General features: G+C 48.5%; 2 protein-coding genes and 2 non-coding genes across 6 annotated transcripts; 1 reads left to right on the top strand and 3 right to left on the bottom strand.

Moving 5' to 3' along the window:
• Positions 1-462: 462 nt before the first annotated feature.
• TRNAM-CAU lies at positions 463-534 on the top strand. The gene has a single exon. It is a non-coding gene; the product is annotated as a tRNA-Met (tRNA).
• Positions 535-857: 323 nt separating this feature from the next.
• Positions 858-929, bottom strand: TRNAM-CAU. Its single transcript has one exon. It is a non-coding gene; the product is annotated as a tRNA-Met (tRNA).
• A 2728-nt stretch (positions 930-3657) lies between these two features.
• LOC115598830 (mitotic-spindle organizing protein 2-like) lies at positions 3658-12299 on the bottom strand. 3 transcript variants are annotated; one of them, XR_003987956.1, is made up of 5 exons: positions 12109-12265; positions 11880-12025; positions 9761-9795; positions 8861-9037; positions 3843-3926 (listed from the first exon to the last, which is right to left on the bottom strand). XR_003987956.1 is itself a non-coding variant. In XM_030457026.1 (3 exons), exons 1-3 carry the CDS (start codon positions 12243-12245, stop codon positions 3766-3768), a joined length of 444 nt encoding a protein of 147 aa, XP_030312886.1. In that variant the 5' UTR covers positions 12246-12299; the 3' UTR covers positions 3658-3765. The 3 variants fall into 3 exon arrangements, 1 of the variants encoding a protein (XP_030312886.1); XR_003987957.1 differs by lacking the exons at positions 8861-9037; positions 9761-9795 and adding an exon at positions 4328-4488 and having other exon boundaries at positions 3842-3926; XM_030457026.1 differs by lacking the exons at positions 8861-9037; positions 9761-9795 and having other exon boundaries at positions 3658-3926; positions 12109-12299.
• Positions 12300-14166: 1867 nt separating this feature from the next.
• LOC103537976 (olfactory receptor 10A7) lies at positions 14167-15027 on the bottom strand. Its single transcript, XM_008498035.2, has one exon. It carries the CDS (start codon positions 15025-15027, stop codon positions 14167-14169), a length of 861 nt encoding a protein of 286 aa, XP_008496257.2.
• Positions 15028-15789: the final 762 nt, after the last annotated feature.

Below are 15789 nucleotides of genomic sequence, written 5' to 3'. Positions count from 1 at the left end.
CTAAACTGCAGCCATTTGCAAGGGGGCTTAAAGCTCACTCACTCAGCCACTCACACCCACATGGATGAGCACACACAAACACAACTGCCCAGGAGGGAGAGCCAGGTCTGTGCAGCCAATGTCTGGGGAGCCATCCCTGCCCTCCAGCAGGAGAGAAGAGCCTCGGGCTCTTATATGTGCAGGAAGCCAAGGTACAAGTGGTGTTTTGGGGACTTTTTTTTCCCCAAATCCTGTGCGCAGGCAGCTGTATCTAACAAGTGAATGGCAGCCCCGGCCAGGCTGCCCAAAAACTGGATCCCAGGCAGGCTTTTTCACTTGTTCAGTTTTCAGCAACACGACGTGGGACCTTCGCCCTCAGTCCCGGGAGAAGGCCAGAGCTGTCACATCAGAAAAGACACGCACACCCTAGGGGCGGGCGTGATGACGTTCCACGATGATGTAGAGCAGGACTAACGCCATCATAGCAGAGTGGCGCAGCGGAAGCGTGCTGGGCCCATAACCCAGAGGTCGATGGATCGAAACCATCCTCTGCTAGCAGCTCTATTTATTGAGTGCCCGACCGCTCCTCCTAGCCCCATGCCCAGCCGGGCCAGCCCCGCGTAGCAGGGCTGGGCGGAGTCAGTCGCCCGCCTAATGACGCCGTGGGTCGGAGCGTGGGGTAGATCCCCGCACGGGCCGTGTGCCACATTCGTAATCTTTTTTTTCCTTCACCGGTTCTCCGTTTTGTCTCGGCCAGTGCCCGTTAACGATCGTGCAGAGAGGTTCCGTCCAAACCCAAAACAAAAAAAAAATTGCGGAGCCAAAAAAAAAAAAAAAAAAAAACACCAAACCAACCCAAACACCAAGCGAAAAGAAGCTAGCAGAGGATGGTTTCGATCCATCGACCTCTGGGTTATGGGCCCAGCACGCTTCCGCTGCGCCACTCTGCTCTCGCTTAGGTGTTAGTTGTCCAGCCCTACTCCTGACTTGCTCCCTGCCGCTCCTCGGAACCCTTTAACGTCCTCTGCCTTCGATGGAGTTTCCTCGGGAGACTTCCGCGCCTTGGGCTCTCCCCACCCTTTCTTTTGCAGTTTTGGATTCATATTGGAAGCCGAACCTCCCCACCGTTACCACTTGAGCAGAAGAATATTCCTTTGACATCCCTATCCCTCTCTTTGTCCATATTCGTGGTTCCCCAAGCCCTCCCTTCTGCCAGTTTTGGCTTCTCCCCTTCAGCATCCCGTGAAGCCTGCACACAATCCCAAAGTGCTCTTCCTCTACACCCCCCACGTGCTCTCCTCTCTTGGGCACTCAGCCCCCTCGGTCCAAGACGCAATCTCCAGAGCTGCCCCCACTCACCATCGTGATGGGTGCCACCTCCTGGCCCAGGCACCACCCTGGAAGCAGACAGGTTAGGGGCTCGCTGAAACTGCAGAGGAGGTTCCCACAGTTTCTGCTCCTACTTGGTTATGGAGAAGAGCCTTTAATCACAACTGAATGTTGTCCATGGGGTTATTTGGGAAGGGTTTGGGGGGGGGGTCCTGCCTGTACCCCAGTCCTGAAGAATGCTCCTAGGGGGAAGCCTGTCCACATCAGCACCAAAGGATATGTCTATGGAGAATGTCCTGCAAGAGCCACCCCACAGAAGCCCGCTGACACGTCTCCTTGCACCCCTAGAAATGTGCCTTCCCCAATACACCCTTTCTGTCTGCAACAACACCAAGTCTCATTCATCCCTCTCCATCCACTGTGACATTTGGGGGGGGGAACCAGACATGAAGGACCAGCGTTAGCCCCTGCTCCCACCAACCTTTGCCTCTCTTGCTCCTCTCCATGATAACCATTGGAGCCAACTCAGCATGCCACCTCCTGTCCCACTCTACATACTGTCCTGTCCCTTCCAGGGTGCCTTGCTCCATCCTCGAGGGACCCACAGCTCCCAGCACCACCAGGGCTGGCACCCCCTTGGCCCCTGGTACCTCAGAACCTATGGCTGAAGCACTGCACCAGTCAGACCTTGCTTCAGCCCCACAGGAGCAGCTGCAGGTCTGCAGGGCCAGGAGGACATGAACATGAGGTTGTGAGAGGGATCAGAGATGGGACTGGGGGTCAGACACAAGGATGAGGTAGTAAGGGAGAAGTGTCAGGGATGCAGCTCCGGGCCACTGACTGCTCCCAAGGCTGATCCTCAAATATCAAGCACCTTTCTTACACCCCTCTCCCTTCAATGAACTTATCGTGTGGGTCTCCATCAAGTCAGTCCCTAAAGAGGCCAAACTCTGCTCCCCTAAGTCCACTGTTGCGATCTACATTTTTGCATGGCTACCTTCCCTCAGGACTCAGAACTCTACCGTCTCATGGTGCAGCCAAGGCTGCCTTTGATCTTTACATCCTTAACAAACCTTTCATTCGTGACGGTAAGGAGGTCCAGCAGACCACCTTGTTGGCTCCCATATCATTTGGGTCAGGAATTTGTCATCAGCTCTCTCCAGGAACCTCCTGGATTGCTTATGCTTTGCTGAATTGTCCTACCAGCACATACTGGGGTGGCTGAAGTCCCCCTGGAGGGCCAGGGTCTGTGAACACAAGGTCACTTCCAACTGCGTGTAGACAGTCTTTAATCCTGAGCCATAAGCTCCCAGTTGGCTGCTTACCCCTCCGCAGGCACTCCAGATACTGCTTCAGACAAAGGGCAACTCTCCCTCCTCCTTCCTCCCAACCTGTTCTTCCTTAAGGGGCTGTGTCCTTCCACCACAACCCTCTAGTCACACGAACTGTCCCACCTCATCTCCATAAGCAAGTGGGTATCCCTGATTCCCACAGGGCTCACACTGGAGCAGCCTCTCTGCCCACCACATGCTGGTAACACGCCATCCATCTTCCCTGAGTAACAGCCTTAGGCCTAGTCAGAGGGAATGAAGGGGGAAAAGCAAGTTAATGTGCCATATTGTTCAAGAGAGATCTATATGGTAGGATTACACTTTCTCCTTATCAGGGAAACTGATTTCCCCACCAGCTGCTGAGCCACTGAGGCCACAGCAGGCACATTCACTTCCCAGACACACTTTAGACCTCTGAACAGCAGCACTAAAGCTCTAACAAATCCACTGACCTGTTTCAGCTATTCACATGCATCTTGCTCCAAGTGACAAAGCTCTTCTCTCCCTTCTCTGGCATAATCCCCTCATTAAACCTGCCTCATAGGCAAACAGTTCTGTAACACCCTGAATAATCATGTTAGCAGCACTGGAAGGACTAAATGCTATGTGGCTGGGCAAACTGTTTTTCAGATTAAGGAGATAACACCCAGGTAACTGTGCATGGGCCAACCACCACAAGAATATCCCTCACCAGACAGTCAGGTTTCCTGGTTTTCAGGTTTTCTAGGCCCTGCAGTGCAATACCAATAGATGACCTACCTCAGCACTATTCACCTCATAATTCAGCCAACCAGACTCTGCTTTTACAGCCACTGGGAACATATCAAAATGGATTTTAGGGAAGAAGGAGCAAGAGGCACTGGCTTTGTGAGATGAGTCACGACCTCTCTGGAGAAACCCTGAGCACTTATTCCACGCTTTTCCAGGCTTCATGTCTCTTTGTCCCAGGTCCCCTTAGGCAATAGCCTGCACTGCCAAGGGAAGTTTTGCAACAAAACACAACAGCTCTGTTCCATGTATTACTACAAATCATGTTTGTCAGGTTAATATACACAACATAAGTGGTTCTAACCAGCACAGTTTTGTATATAATGCCAAGCATCAAAACACATTGGTTCATAGGCCTTTAGGTACTGTTGCCTCCTCCACTGGTCTTTCCAGAAGCTCCTGCTTTCTGCAGCCGGCTCGCACTCGGCTGCCGAGGCATCCTCTGGGCAGGTCCCTCCTGGCTGCTCCTTTCTGCAAGAACCTGGGTCCCACTGACTGCAGAACTGGTTTTATTTCTCCCTGTAGAAACAAACACGTATTAATTTTCATGTCCCAACCCTGTGTGTCACCCACAAAGCACTTAAGCTGCAAGCATTCCTTAAGAAGTCATGCAAAAGGCAAAACTGTATTAAGTGTCACTAATCTATCCAGCACCCAACACAGAAAGCAAACTTGTGAATTCATCTCAACAGGTACCTGGGCCTGAAAACCAAAACAAGTTGCAGAAGGAGCACTGTTAAGTTTCATCAGGTTTCAAAGTAACCAGCCACTTTGTTCTTTAAACACTTGGGTTCCTTTGGGAAAGAACACCAGTGCTGCAAACACGTGAAACACAAGCATCTAACACCTCATGGCTGAGATAAGTGAACAGATGTGCCAGTGGCCACCAGTTTCTGAAGTCCAATTAGCAGATCACAAACCCTTCTCTTCGTGTCACTTCTGGGGCTTGATGAACATGCTTGGATCTGCTATAATTTTCTGGGGTTTCCAGGAGCTCAGACTTCTCCACAGGACTTAATCACAGACTTTCTTGCAGTGTTCAGAAGATGAGTTATCCGTCTGTAGGCACAACTCACCAGCTCTAAAATGCAACATAACAAGAGGGAGAAGCAACAGGTAGGAAGGGAGAAGTTGAGAGAGGCAAGGGGCATGCAGCCCAACCTGCTGAATTCAGCTGGAAGAGAGAGTGACAGCCAATGTGTGCTGCAAACAAATGACAGGAGGGGATCAATGAGGGTGACTGACTTCCTGGCCCCAGAGAGATCTACTTCATATAGAAGGAAGTACTCTCATTAAATGAGAGTAATGTATTAAAATTGCATTAAAAATACAAGAAACATGAGGCAAAAGGGTTACAGCTTTTGCTGAAGATAGGAAGCTCCAGGAAACATAAAAAACTGGTGATAGGAAGACATAGAAATAAAGGACAGGAATACAGTGAGCTGTAGCTACATTAATGGAACTGAAACGAAGACTGACATTTTAGAAACCTTTGTCAAACCACCTTCCAGAATACCAACCACTGCTCCACACACTGGAATCTCCATGGCCATCGTTGGATGATCCAACTGTGGATCATTTGTGCTAATGACAGTGCCTGGACTGGAGATGAATCTGTTTTACTTACCACATGTCCTGTGTCCCTGGAGCAGCTGCCTGAGTACAGGACTCATGTCAAGAACGTAACACCTTGCAGCACTAGAAAGACAACCTGAGAACTTCCAAGAAAAGAGTATTTGGTCCCTTCATATGCAGAAAATTTGACAGAGTAGGGTGGCAAAAGGAAGAAATTCACTTATCCCAGCCAAGTCAGGTGCTGTTAAAAGAGTCTATCAGTGCAAACCACACTAGTGACCTACCAGCAACCATCAGCCCAAGCCAGCCAACCAGCCTTGCAATCTTTTGTTGTAGCTCAGGCACTTCAAGTAAGGCACTGCAAGTATTGTGCATGAAAACAAACAAACTGCACAAAGGCACTGCATGATCTCACAGCATTTGAGAGAAAAACTGGCAGGAACAAAAAGCATTATGGTTCATCATGATCACAAAATGGTTTGGGTTGGAAGAGACCAAAAAGATCACCTAGTTCCAACACCTCCTGCCATGGCAGGGGCAATCCAGGACACCTCTATAGGTGAATGCCTTTCCCTTCCTCACATGCATCAATTTGCTGAAAGGCCAGGTCCTCAGCCCAGGTACAACTGTAACCATGTGCACACAAAAAACAACTCTACCTTTAAGAGTCACCAGGAGTCAGGCCCTTGATTTTCTGACCTAGCCGAAATGACTTGGCCAGAAAGAACTCCCTTACTGAACAGAAGCTGCACTCAGACAAAGCATGTCCTCCATCCTCTTAGCCTCAAAATCCCAGTAAAACAAACCAGATACTTCAAAAGCACAAACACCAACTATATCTTTGGAAGCATTCTAGACGCACAAACCAGTCAAGAAGAGACTACTTTGCCACATCATCTGCATTTTGGGAGCATCAGAATTTGCTGCAACCTCCAGGGAGAAGAAAGGAGCTAGAACTTTTAAACAAGAGACCCTCAACCATCTAAGAAAGGACAGTACCACTGAGAAATTTTTTTATCAGTTGTAAAATAACTGATAAAAGTCCTTGCAAGCTGTAAAATACTTTATCATCTGGAATGGAAGCCTTGGTCAGGGAAGCAACAACTGCACACCAAGAATGCTCTGAGTATAAAATATTTTGTCCCATGTAATCACCACATCCATCATTTCACACAAGAATAAAGGACTCTAATTCAAAAGACTTGAACTCTCTGGGAGAAAGAGTTACAGGGAGTGAGAGCTGCAGGTCTGCTCTGCAGTCAGCTCAGGAAATCTACTTACTGGGGTGGTACTGATGAAAAAAATGAGTATGAATGAAGCAACCACGTAAGAAAATCATCATCAGGACTGCATTAGTCCTTTGGTCAGCCCTGTAAGTCAGCTATAGACCATTCTACAGAATTTTTTCAGGGAAGATAAAGACTACAGAGTTCAAGTGCAACATCTACAGGCACATGACACGATTAAGAACACATTGCTGCCAGTTAGATTCTATGGATGGATTTGATCAGCAATTAAAGCATAGTAGCCAGTATAACCAACAGGAAATTTCACTGTATGATGTATAAAAAAACAGATTAAGTGAATTCAAGAGAAATCCTTAGCACCTTTGGCAGAATTCCCTCCACCACTGAGTCAGAGCCCACACAGCATTATCCTGTTAGCTACCTTAACTCCTTAATACAGCAGCCTGCATCACAAACCCTGCACCAAGATGAACCCTCACATACTGAGTTAGTGGAGAGTGATTTTGTAGTTACAAATGAAGACAAGGACTTTATTTTTTCCCACACAGGGAAGAAAAGCACATCCTGTGAACCCCTCATGGAGCCCATGCCTGGTGGTGAGCTTCAGTAGCATAACCAACAGGCACCTAAGTAGGATGGAGAGTTTCATGGGGCAGGAAAGCATTCTGACACTCTCCTGTGCCCAAGGGGAGGCTGCAATGGTGTCTTAGAGACCTAAAATCCATAGACCAGTCAATAGGTCCACAACAAAGACAAGATTTTGAAAATCAAGCTCATATTAAAAACATATTAGTCTGAGAAATTAACCAGGGCAAAGCTTTTGAAAGTAGCTTTATGGAAGACACTTGAGCTGTGGAAGTAAGGCATATGGAGAAACCAGCTAGAGTGCAGAGTCAGAGAAGCACTAAAGAATATTCATTAGCCTAGAAAAAAGAGGAGGGCATTGACATACATGTCAACAGAGCCAGAAAACAACAGGAAAACCAACAGGGGCTTGGGGGTTGCTTGATGAGAAAAGAACAACAGAAACAATGAGTAAGAAATGGCATATTTAACTATACAAAGGTGAACTATACACATACATAGTCTAAGCCAAAACCAACACCACTGTCCTAACAGGTACACACACCTCCTCCTCTCATGCTAAAATCAGCTTTTTCCCTCCCAAATCAACAAGTATTAAAGGACCTTTTTGAATGCAGCTTGCACAAACTTGCACGTAGCTAACTATGCCAGATGGATGCTCTGATTCTCAAACACAGCATCTTTGAGGCAGCTATCATGAATGCAGTGACCAGCAAAACCAGAGCCATGCAAAACATGATGGTTGTGTTCTGGGGGGGGGAAAGTAATTCATATTACATTCCCTGCTGCTTTAACTACAAAAAAGCTGAAGTAACTACTGGGGTCACATCTCCTCCCCCCTGCCAATAGTGCTCTCTAGCAGTCTGGTTTTTAGCTGCTTCAAAAACTTCTCAACACACAATGGACTGAGAAGCCTAAGCTGATCTCTCCTTGTTACAGATAAAACTGCAGCAGAACAATCTTGACTAATCTTTAGGGAGACCTGGTTTACTTCAGCCACTTCTCTGTCTTCTGACAAGGAGAAAGAGCACACACACAGTGCTGAACAACACTGAGGAAAGCACCTTTGCAAGCTTACATAGGACAATCACTGCTCTTTGTGTTAGTGCAAGGAGCTCTGGCTTTATCAGCTGACACAGGTCCTAGCTAGGCAGAGGAGGCACCTCTGTCTCCACATGTCTGATCCTGAGTGGAAGCCACACCATGAGCAGAAGCAGCACCATCCAACAGGGGATGGCAGGGCCAACAACAGATAGAGCTTTGCTTCCCCTACCCTGCTACAGCTACAGGGAAAGGAGGCAAGGAAATGCTCTCCTGTGACAGATCCAGACCAGAGGACATCATATCCTCAGTCACCCTATTAACACCCAACTTCTGAATGATGGTCTTGGACTGCGCCCACAACTAGGAAACTCTGTGAATGAGGAGTGATTCTTGCTCATCTTCAGTTTGAGCTAGCTGCTTGTTTCCTCAGCTCAAGGAGAGAAAACTACTCTGCTGAAGACAGGCTGATTTTTACAGGATCTTTCTTTCAGCAACACACTTTCCTTCAAGGGCTACAGTAAACCAAGCTTCTGTCTTGAGCTACAGTACTTCAAACACTAATTCAACCTGAGGTGGTCCAATAAAACAGACAAGGGTGGCACTGGTAGCACAGTTCTGCTTTAGGTCATTACCCACTTCCATGAACTGAGAAATCTCTCTGGACACCTGTTTGTTTTCATGACCTTACACCTTCCTTTGATACTCCAGGAACATTGCTCCAGGTGTCTGTCTACATGGCACTTCAGAGTCAGACATAAGCTAGCCAAAATTTGCATAAAGCTGCAATTAAAGCTGCAGAAGCTTGTTCACTTGCACTTGAAGCCAAACATAGGTCAGGCTCAGCACAGCACTAACACAGCCCCTTTTGCCTAAATCACAGCAAGCACAGACCTTTGCCTTCCATCCAAGAGGCTACAGAAAAAGATCTTCACAAGGAGAGCTGGACAAAATGTGTCCACTTCTTGATGTTCATGACATTTTACCTGTACTCAGTATACTTACAGAAATGAGGACAAAGGACTAAAGTTGTGAGATGCTGTCACCGAGCTTAAATTCTGCCCAAGGAATTTTCTGAGAGTTAGTTTTTCAGTGGTGATTTTTTTTTTTCACAAAGGAATTGGCAGCTGTCAAACATCTTTGGGTGCTGAGTGACAGCAGAGCCACCTGAGCTGACAGAAACTAAAAAGAGAAGTTTTCATTCAAAGTGAGATATGGCTCTAATATATACAAGCTTCCAGAAAACAAAAAGCAACTGACATAGATGATTTGCACATAGATGATGTGCAAATGCTGCCCACCAGAAGTTGGTTAGGTCTGAGAGTGATGAGAGAGAGGAACCCACAGTACCCCTTTGTCATCACCACTGAGAACCAGCTTGCAAAAATCCAAGCTCATTATTTAATGTTTTACCATGCCTGCAGTGAAACTGTGGCTTGATGGGCACAATCCTCCCGTGCCAGTAAGCTGGGGATGATCAGTGCCCCAACTAGCCTGAAGAAGACATTTTAGCCTTGTGAAATAAAGCAGCAACAGGAGACACTGAAGGCCAACCTCATTCTGTGAACATTTACCACCAGCAGTGCAGCTGCTTTCAGCTTTCTCTGAACTTTGCTATTCTTTCCCTTTGGTTCAGAGGTTTTGTCACAGTGAACTCTAGGAAACCAGCTTGGGAAACTATGGAAGGTGTGTCCAGAGACACCAGGACTACAGTCTGACATGGGTACCATCATGGCCCAGGAGATGCTTTTTAAACCTGAGCTGGCCTACTTCTAGCCCAAGCTAGCCCATGGCCGTGTCCCAGTGCTAGAAAAATCTTTTTTACAGGAAATGCCAGAGTAACAGCATACATGAGAGAACAAAAACTAATCCAGATTAACAGACAAACAGGAACAAAAACCTTACCAAACTTCCTTCACAGTTGGAATGGCCCATCACACCTGAAGCACCAACAGAGGAGAAGAGAACAAAATTTAACCACATCTTTTGTTCAAAATCACTGCTTTTTTGAAATGTTTCCTTTCAGCATGGTACCAGAACAGCACACTGCTTCTTATTTTAAATTTCTGAGTGTGGTACATTTCTCATTCTGCTCAGGAAAAAGTAGCTAGCTGGGTGTCTTCTTTTTACCCCCTGCATATTTAGGATTACTACTTCTCAATCACACATGGCACTGTTCACTTGGCTGCAACCACCTTCTCTGCAAGAAATTCTTAATCAAGAAAATATCTTGAGAAAGGGGAACCTGTCCATAGTAAAGTTCACAGAGTCCTGTACACTCTACCCTCACACTGCAATTCTCAGAGAGGTTTTAGCAAGCTCCTCAGCGTCCCCCTGTAGCCATGCACAGAGGTGTACAGGTCACTCACTTCCCATGTAGAACCCAAACCAGAAGCAGCAGGCTCTGCTGTTGTTCCTAAGGTGCCTCGGATGGCATGGCCACCCTTATTCTAAAATAATGCCTTCCATCTCCACTTTCTGTAGGATTTACCACCAGACTTGCAAGCACATCCATGAGAACAAACACCACACAAACACCCCTACCACCACAACAGCCTCAGCAGTGAGATCAGACTAAGTGCTTGGTACACTATCACAACAGGGAAACCTCCATTTCCCCCCTACCCAGCTCCGGTTACCTACGCAGACAAAGCTTTTCTTTCTTGCCCCATTCTCTGCTGACAAATATTTTTCAAGTTCTGCCTCAAAATTCATCATGGGTCAAGAGAGACCCATGAGCTACAAGAGTTTTCATCCTGAAACAGAACACGGAAGAGAGAACAGGACATGGCAATGCAATTCAAGTTGACCTTAGCTGTTTCTAGGTTCTTGCTGGGTGAACAAGCACCCCCACCCACCTTACCCACACAGCAGCGCTGAGGCGTGCAGCAAGCTGAGCTTTCAGTGTGAAATTTTGGTTTTGGTTACCTCAGGCAATGATGATCAAAAAACCTTGCTTTTCTGGCCGCTGTGCCTTCCTGCTATGTTTTTGAGCACAAGAGAAATGAGAGCCTTCACAGTCAGTTCAAGCTGAGTAGACTTAAACCCTTTTGGAAGTAATCCACAGAGGTTGCAAGTTACCAGCCAGAAGTCACTCAGGAAGTTCAATAAGAAGAAGGTTTATTTGAACTGGTTTGGAAAACAAAGTAAAATAAAGCAATATATACATGGCACAGCTTCAGGACTACATTTGTTACTGTCCACTGACACTAGAGATTAGTAACGAGAAACAGACATGTTCAAAAGCAGTCGCTGTTTCAGGTGTCCCTACCTCAATACCCCAGGCCCGGGCACAGCAACAACTGGCCAAGGGACAGAAGCCACCACGGTACCAGGGATGGAGCAGCAGAAGCATGGCAGCTCCCCTCATTTTCCGGGGATTCCTAACATGCCAGAAACTCTCCTGGCTTTTGAGTTAGATATAAGTGAAGCAGCACTGAGTAACACTGTGTATTAAGAGCTCGGGTTTTTTCGTTATAGGCTTGGAGGGCAGAGCCAGGAGGCGCAGCCAAAGCGACTGCAGCCCACCCCGGCACCCCGCACTGCTCCTCCGCACCCGCGTCCCCCCGCTGCCTAAAAAGAATAAAAACTGTGAAAAATGGTTGCGGGCAGCAGGTGGAAGGCGCCGCGGCGCGGTCCGGGATTGACGGGGCTCCCTCTCCACAGGGCCCCGTGCAAATGCCCGCCGGGCCCGGCCCCGCGGCTCACACCGAGCGGGCCCCCCGGGAACCGGCCGAGTCCCGCCTCGGGCCCAGCCGCCCGGCCCGCGGCCCCCTCCCCGCGGCGGGGCGGGCGGCACGGCCGGCGGGAGGAGCGGGCAGGCTGCGGGGCGGCGGGCAGCCCGCGGCGGAGGCCCGGGACAGCTGCGGGCGGCCCCAGAGCCGCGGCGGCCGCAGAGCGGAGGCAGGGGGAAACGGGGCTGGAGCCCGGCCGTCCTCAGGGGGCTCTGCGCGGGGAGACACTGTGATTAGCGCCGGCCGCCTTTCCCCCGCCCGCCCACCCCCCACTCCTGCCCGCCACCTACCTCGGGTGTCGGCGGGGAGCGGTGCCGGTGCGGCCGAGGGTCCGCCCTCGGGTCCCGGCGGCAGCCGCTGCCCGGCGCACATGGACTTCAGCACCTGGAAGACTGCGAGCGGCGCCACGTTCATGCGTAGCAGGTCCAGCAGCACCCTGCGGGGATACCCGGCAGCGGGAGCACCCGTCAGCGGGGGCACCGGAGCACCGGTGGCACCGGCGGCCGCCCCGCCGCTCACCGGAACACCTCCGGGTCCAGCCCGCTGCCCGCCGCCTGCGCCAGCTCGAACAGCTCCGCCTCCTCCGCGCTCAGCAACTGCTTGCGCCGCAGCCGCGCCTCCGACATCGCCGCCGACATCGCCGCCGCCTCCGACATGGCGACCCCCCCGTCCCCGCCCCGCGCTGCCAGGCCCGGTGCCGGGCTCGGAGGGAGGGGAGGCCCGTGCAGCGCCGGCTCCTCCCGCCCGGTCCGGCAGGTGGCAGCCGCGCTCCAGCTCGGGCCTGCACGGCGCGACCCCTCCAGCCCCCCCGGAGATCCTCTGCTGCCCCTGGCAGGCTCACGGAATTCCAGACTGGTTTGGGTTGGAAGGGACCTGAGAGATCATAGGATCCCAACCCCCCTGCATGGGCAGGGACACCTCCCACTAGACCAGGCTGCTCCAAACCCCATCCAGGCTGGCCCTGAACACCTCCAGGGAGTGGAAGCCACAAGAGCTTCTCTGGGTGCTGGTGTCTCACAACCCTCACAGTGAAGAATGTCTTCCTAACATCTAAATCTACCGTCTTTGTTTGAAACCATTCCCCCTCGTCCCCATCACTCCAGGCCCTTTTAAAAAGTCCCTCCATAGTCCCTTCCTGTAGTCTCTTCAGGTACTGGAAGTTGCTGTAAGGTCTCCTCAGAGCCTCCTCTTGTCCAGGCTGCACAGCCCCAACTCTCTCAGCCTGTCTCCATAGAAGAGGTGCTCCAGCCCCTGGATAATTTTCATGATCCTCCTCTGGACTTGTTCCAACAGGTCCATGACCTTCTTGTGTTGAGGGCTCCAGAACTGGACCCAGCACTTCAGGAAAGGTCTCACAGGAGCTTAGTAGTGAGAGAGTTTCCTCCCTCAACCTTCTGCTTTTGAGCACCCAGTTGGATCTCTGGAATGCAAGCGCATGTTGCCAGCTCAAGTCCCTCTCCTCAAGGAGTTCTCAATCCATTCTCCTTCAGCCTCTATTTGTGTTTAGATTGTCCCAACCCAAGACCTTACACTTTGGCCTCGTTGAACTTCATGGACCTACCTGTCAAGTCCTGTGCAACTGTCCCTGGGTGACACTGCTTGAGCAGGGGGAATGGATGAAATGGCCTCCGGAGAGCCTTTCTAACCTCAGCCACACTGTGACATCCTGCAGTGGGATCCCTGGCTCCTTAGACACAGCCAGAGATGTACCAGGCTCATCTCTACAGAAAAAGAATGAAAACTGGGGTCATGGACTCAAGTTTGTGACACGCTTCTGGCATGGCAGCTGGAGGTCTTTTGGTGGTGCACCAGCATGCACATCCCTTGACCTTGCAATATGGGTGTGATTTGGAACATCCTGGGCAGTCTGCAGTCCTCAGGTTACATTTGGGTTGGCAGACAGAACACATTATGCAATGGAACCTAAATAAGATGAAGTAGGACATTTCCAGCAGCACTAGGTATCTGTGTTCAAGTAGCCAAAGTAAGAGCCTTTCACTTGCTCACTCCTTGAATGCTTCTGATTGTATTGCCAAAGTTGTCACTGACATCAGTGGGCTTGCAGGTTCTTCTTATCTGACTTATGATAAGATGTAATAATCTGAACCTGAACCACATCCCTATTTCCAGTCAACTGAATCTCTCTCATTACTCCTGCTGGAAGGAACTGATTACCATGTGGATACACCAGCAGTCTGCTGCCATCTTTTTCCTAAATAAACAACCCTTTTTTCTTTGCTGGAATTTTGCTACACTTTAGGTTTATGTGTGCTCGAGTCATGGGTTATTATTTATCTTAGACATGTCTGAAAGTTAACAATTGTGTAGAAAAAGTGAAAAAGCCTTAAACATTTTGCACTTAATGTACAGATTTTATGGCTTACTTCTGTAGTCTCTAATGTTTTGGACATCTACATTAAATATATATAATTTTTCACTGTATAGGTTATGTACATTTCTCAGTATTTTACAGTAAAAGCTGTAAAAAAATCTCCAAACCCTTTACAGACTTTGAGGAAAGTATCTTTTTTATTATTATTATTTTTAACCTTTCCAGTGTGAACAACTTCCAGAAAATCAGTGAGATGTGCCTTGCAGAGGCACCTTGCTGAAGAACTGTCTCCTCCCAAACGTCTTTCTCAGAGCATGCTTCACTTCTTTGTTCCGTAAGCTGTAGATGATTGGGTTCAGCATAGGAGTGACCACTGTGTAAGAAAGAGCCACCAGTTTCCTCCTCTTTGCCAGGAGACTGGGCTGTAAATGTATCAGACCGGTTGTGCAGTAGAACAGGGTCACCACCACCAGGTGAGCGAGGCAGGTGAGAAAAGCTTTGCGCCTTCCTTGGGCAGATGGCATTTGAAGGATGGTATGGATTATCTGGATGTAAGAGGCTGCTATCAAGGCAGATGGGATCAGAACAATGATAACAGTGGCTATGAACACGAGAAGCTCAAATAAGGAGGTGTCTGAGCAGACCAGGTGCAGAACGGGTGGAATATCGCAGAAGAAATGTTCAATCTCCTTTGAGCCACAAAAGGGGTAGCTGAACAACCAAGCAGTGAGTCCTGCAGAAACTGGGATGCCAGCAACCCAGCACGCTATGACCATGTGAAGACACACTCTCCTGTTCATCGTGATGGTGTAGTGCAAGGGCTGGCAGATGGCCACGTATCGGTCATACGCCATGGCACCCAAAAGGAAACACTCTGAGGTGATGAAGAATATGACACAGTAAAGTTGTAGGGCACAGGCAGCAAAAGAGATGACTCTCCTCTCCAACAGCAAATCCACCAGCATCTTGGGCACTATGTTCAGTGTAAAGAGAATTTCGATCAACGCCAGGTTTTTGAGAAAATAGTACATGGGGGTGTGCAAAGCAGGGTCAGTGGTTGCAAGTATGATGACGAGAAAGTTGCCAGTCATGGTGATGAGGAACATCAGAAGAATTCCCTCAAAAAGGAAGACCTGATGGGTAGCAAGGTGGGAGAACCCCTGGAAGGTGAAGTAGGTCTGGTTTCTAAGCCCAGGTGCTTCACCAGCTTCCATGTGAAAGACAACCAAGACAGCCTGTATGAGAAAGGAAAAGTTTTCAAAAAGAAAGAAGTCTTCACAGGAATGAAGGAAAAATAATGTCTGTTCTGAAACTGGTTCCATGATAGTAAGTGGGAAAATACAGCTGGCAAACAAATTTTTGAGAGGCATACTAAAAACAAGCAACAAATGATAGAAACAAGGTAACATGAAAAAGCAATGAGCTTCACTGGAGAAGAGCTAGTTGGGATTGTCCTTATAGTTTATCTGTTTCCCTTTTTAATGAAATGAAAATGTTGCCACATCTACTTCATTTTTCAGTTCAACTGTTATTTCTGAAACAGGTTTTCATTATTAATTCACCTATTTTGTGTACATAACATGAAGTAGTTTCCTACAAAATGGAAATCTAATTACATCCTCTGCTCTACTTCTAGAAAAGAAAGTTCTCTCCTGCTTTCACACACATGCACACATTGATGTAGATAAAGATTTTAAATAAAGAAAGAATAAAATCGTTGATGGTAAGACCATACATTTGAAGCTGGAAAGATGTACACAACATATCTTTTGTTTGGTCTCATCAACGATAAGATATAAAATAATGACCTGGTAATGTTATGACTTTTTTTGGACTATCACTGTTCTTTATTCAGTGCCACTGGACAA

This window comes from Calypte anna, chromosome 10 (assembly GCF_003957555.1).
Source record: "Calypte anna isolate BGI_N300 chromosome 10, bCalAnn1_v1.p, whole genome shotgun sequence".
Classification (NCBI taxonomy): domain Eukaryota; kingdom Metazoa; phylum Chordata; class Aves; order Apodiformes; family Trochilidae; genus Calypte; species Calypte anna.
Note: the sequence above shows the minus strand (reverse complement) of the source record. Positions and strands in the feature narration are given on the sequence as shown.

Coding starts and splice junctions, on each gene's coding strand:
- LOC115598830 (XM_030457026.1), bottom strand. CDS start 12,245: ATGTCGGAGGCGGCGGCGATGTCGGCGGCGATGTCGGAGGCGCGGCTG. Junction 12,026..12,108: donor CTGGACCCGGAGGTGTTCCG/GTGAGCGGCGGG, acceptor GTATCCCCGCAG/GGTGCTGCTGGACCTGCTAC. Junction 3,927..11,879: donor GCTCCCCGCCGACACCCGAG/GTAGGTGGCGGG, acceptor TTGTTTCTACAG/GGAGAAATAAAACCAGTTCT.
- LOC103537976 (XM_008498035.2), bottom strand. CDS start 15,027: ATGTTCCTCATCACCATGACTGGCAACTTTCTCGTCATCATACTTGCA.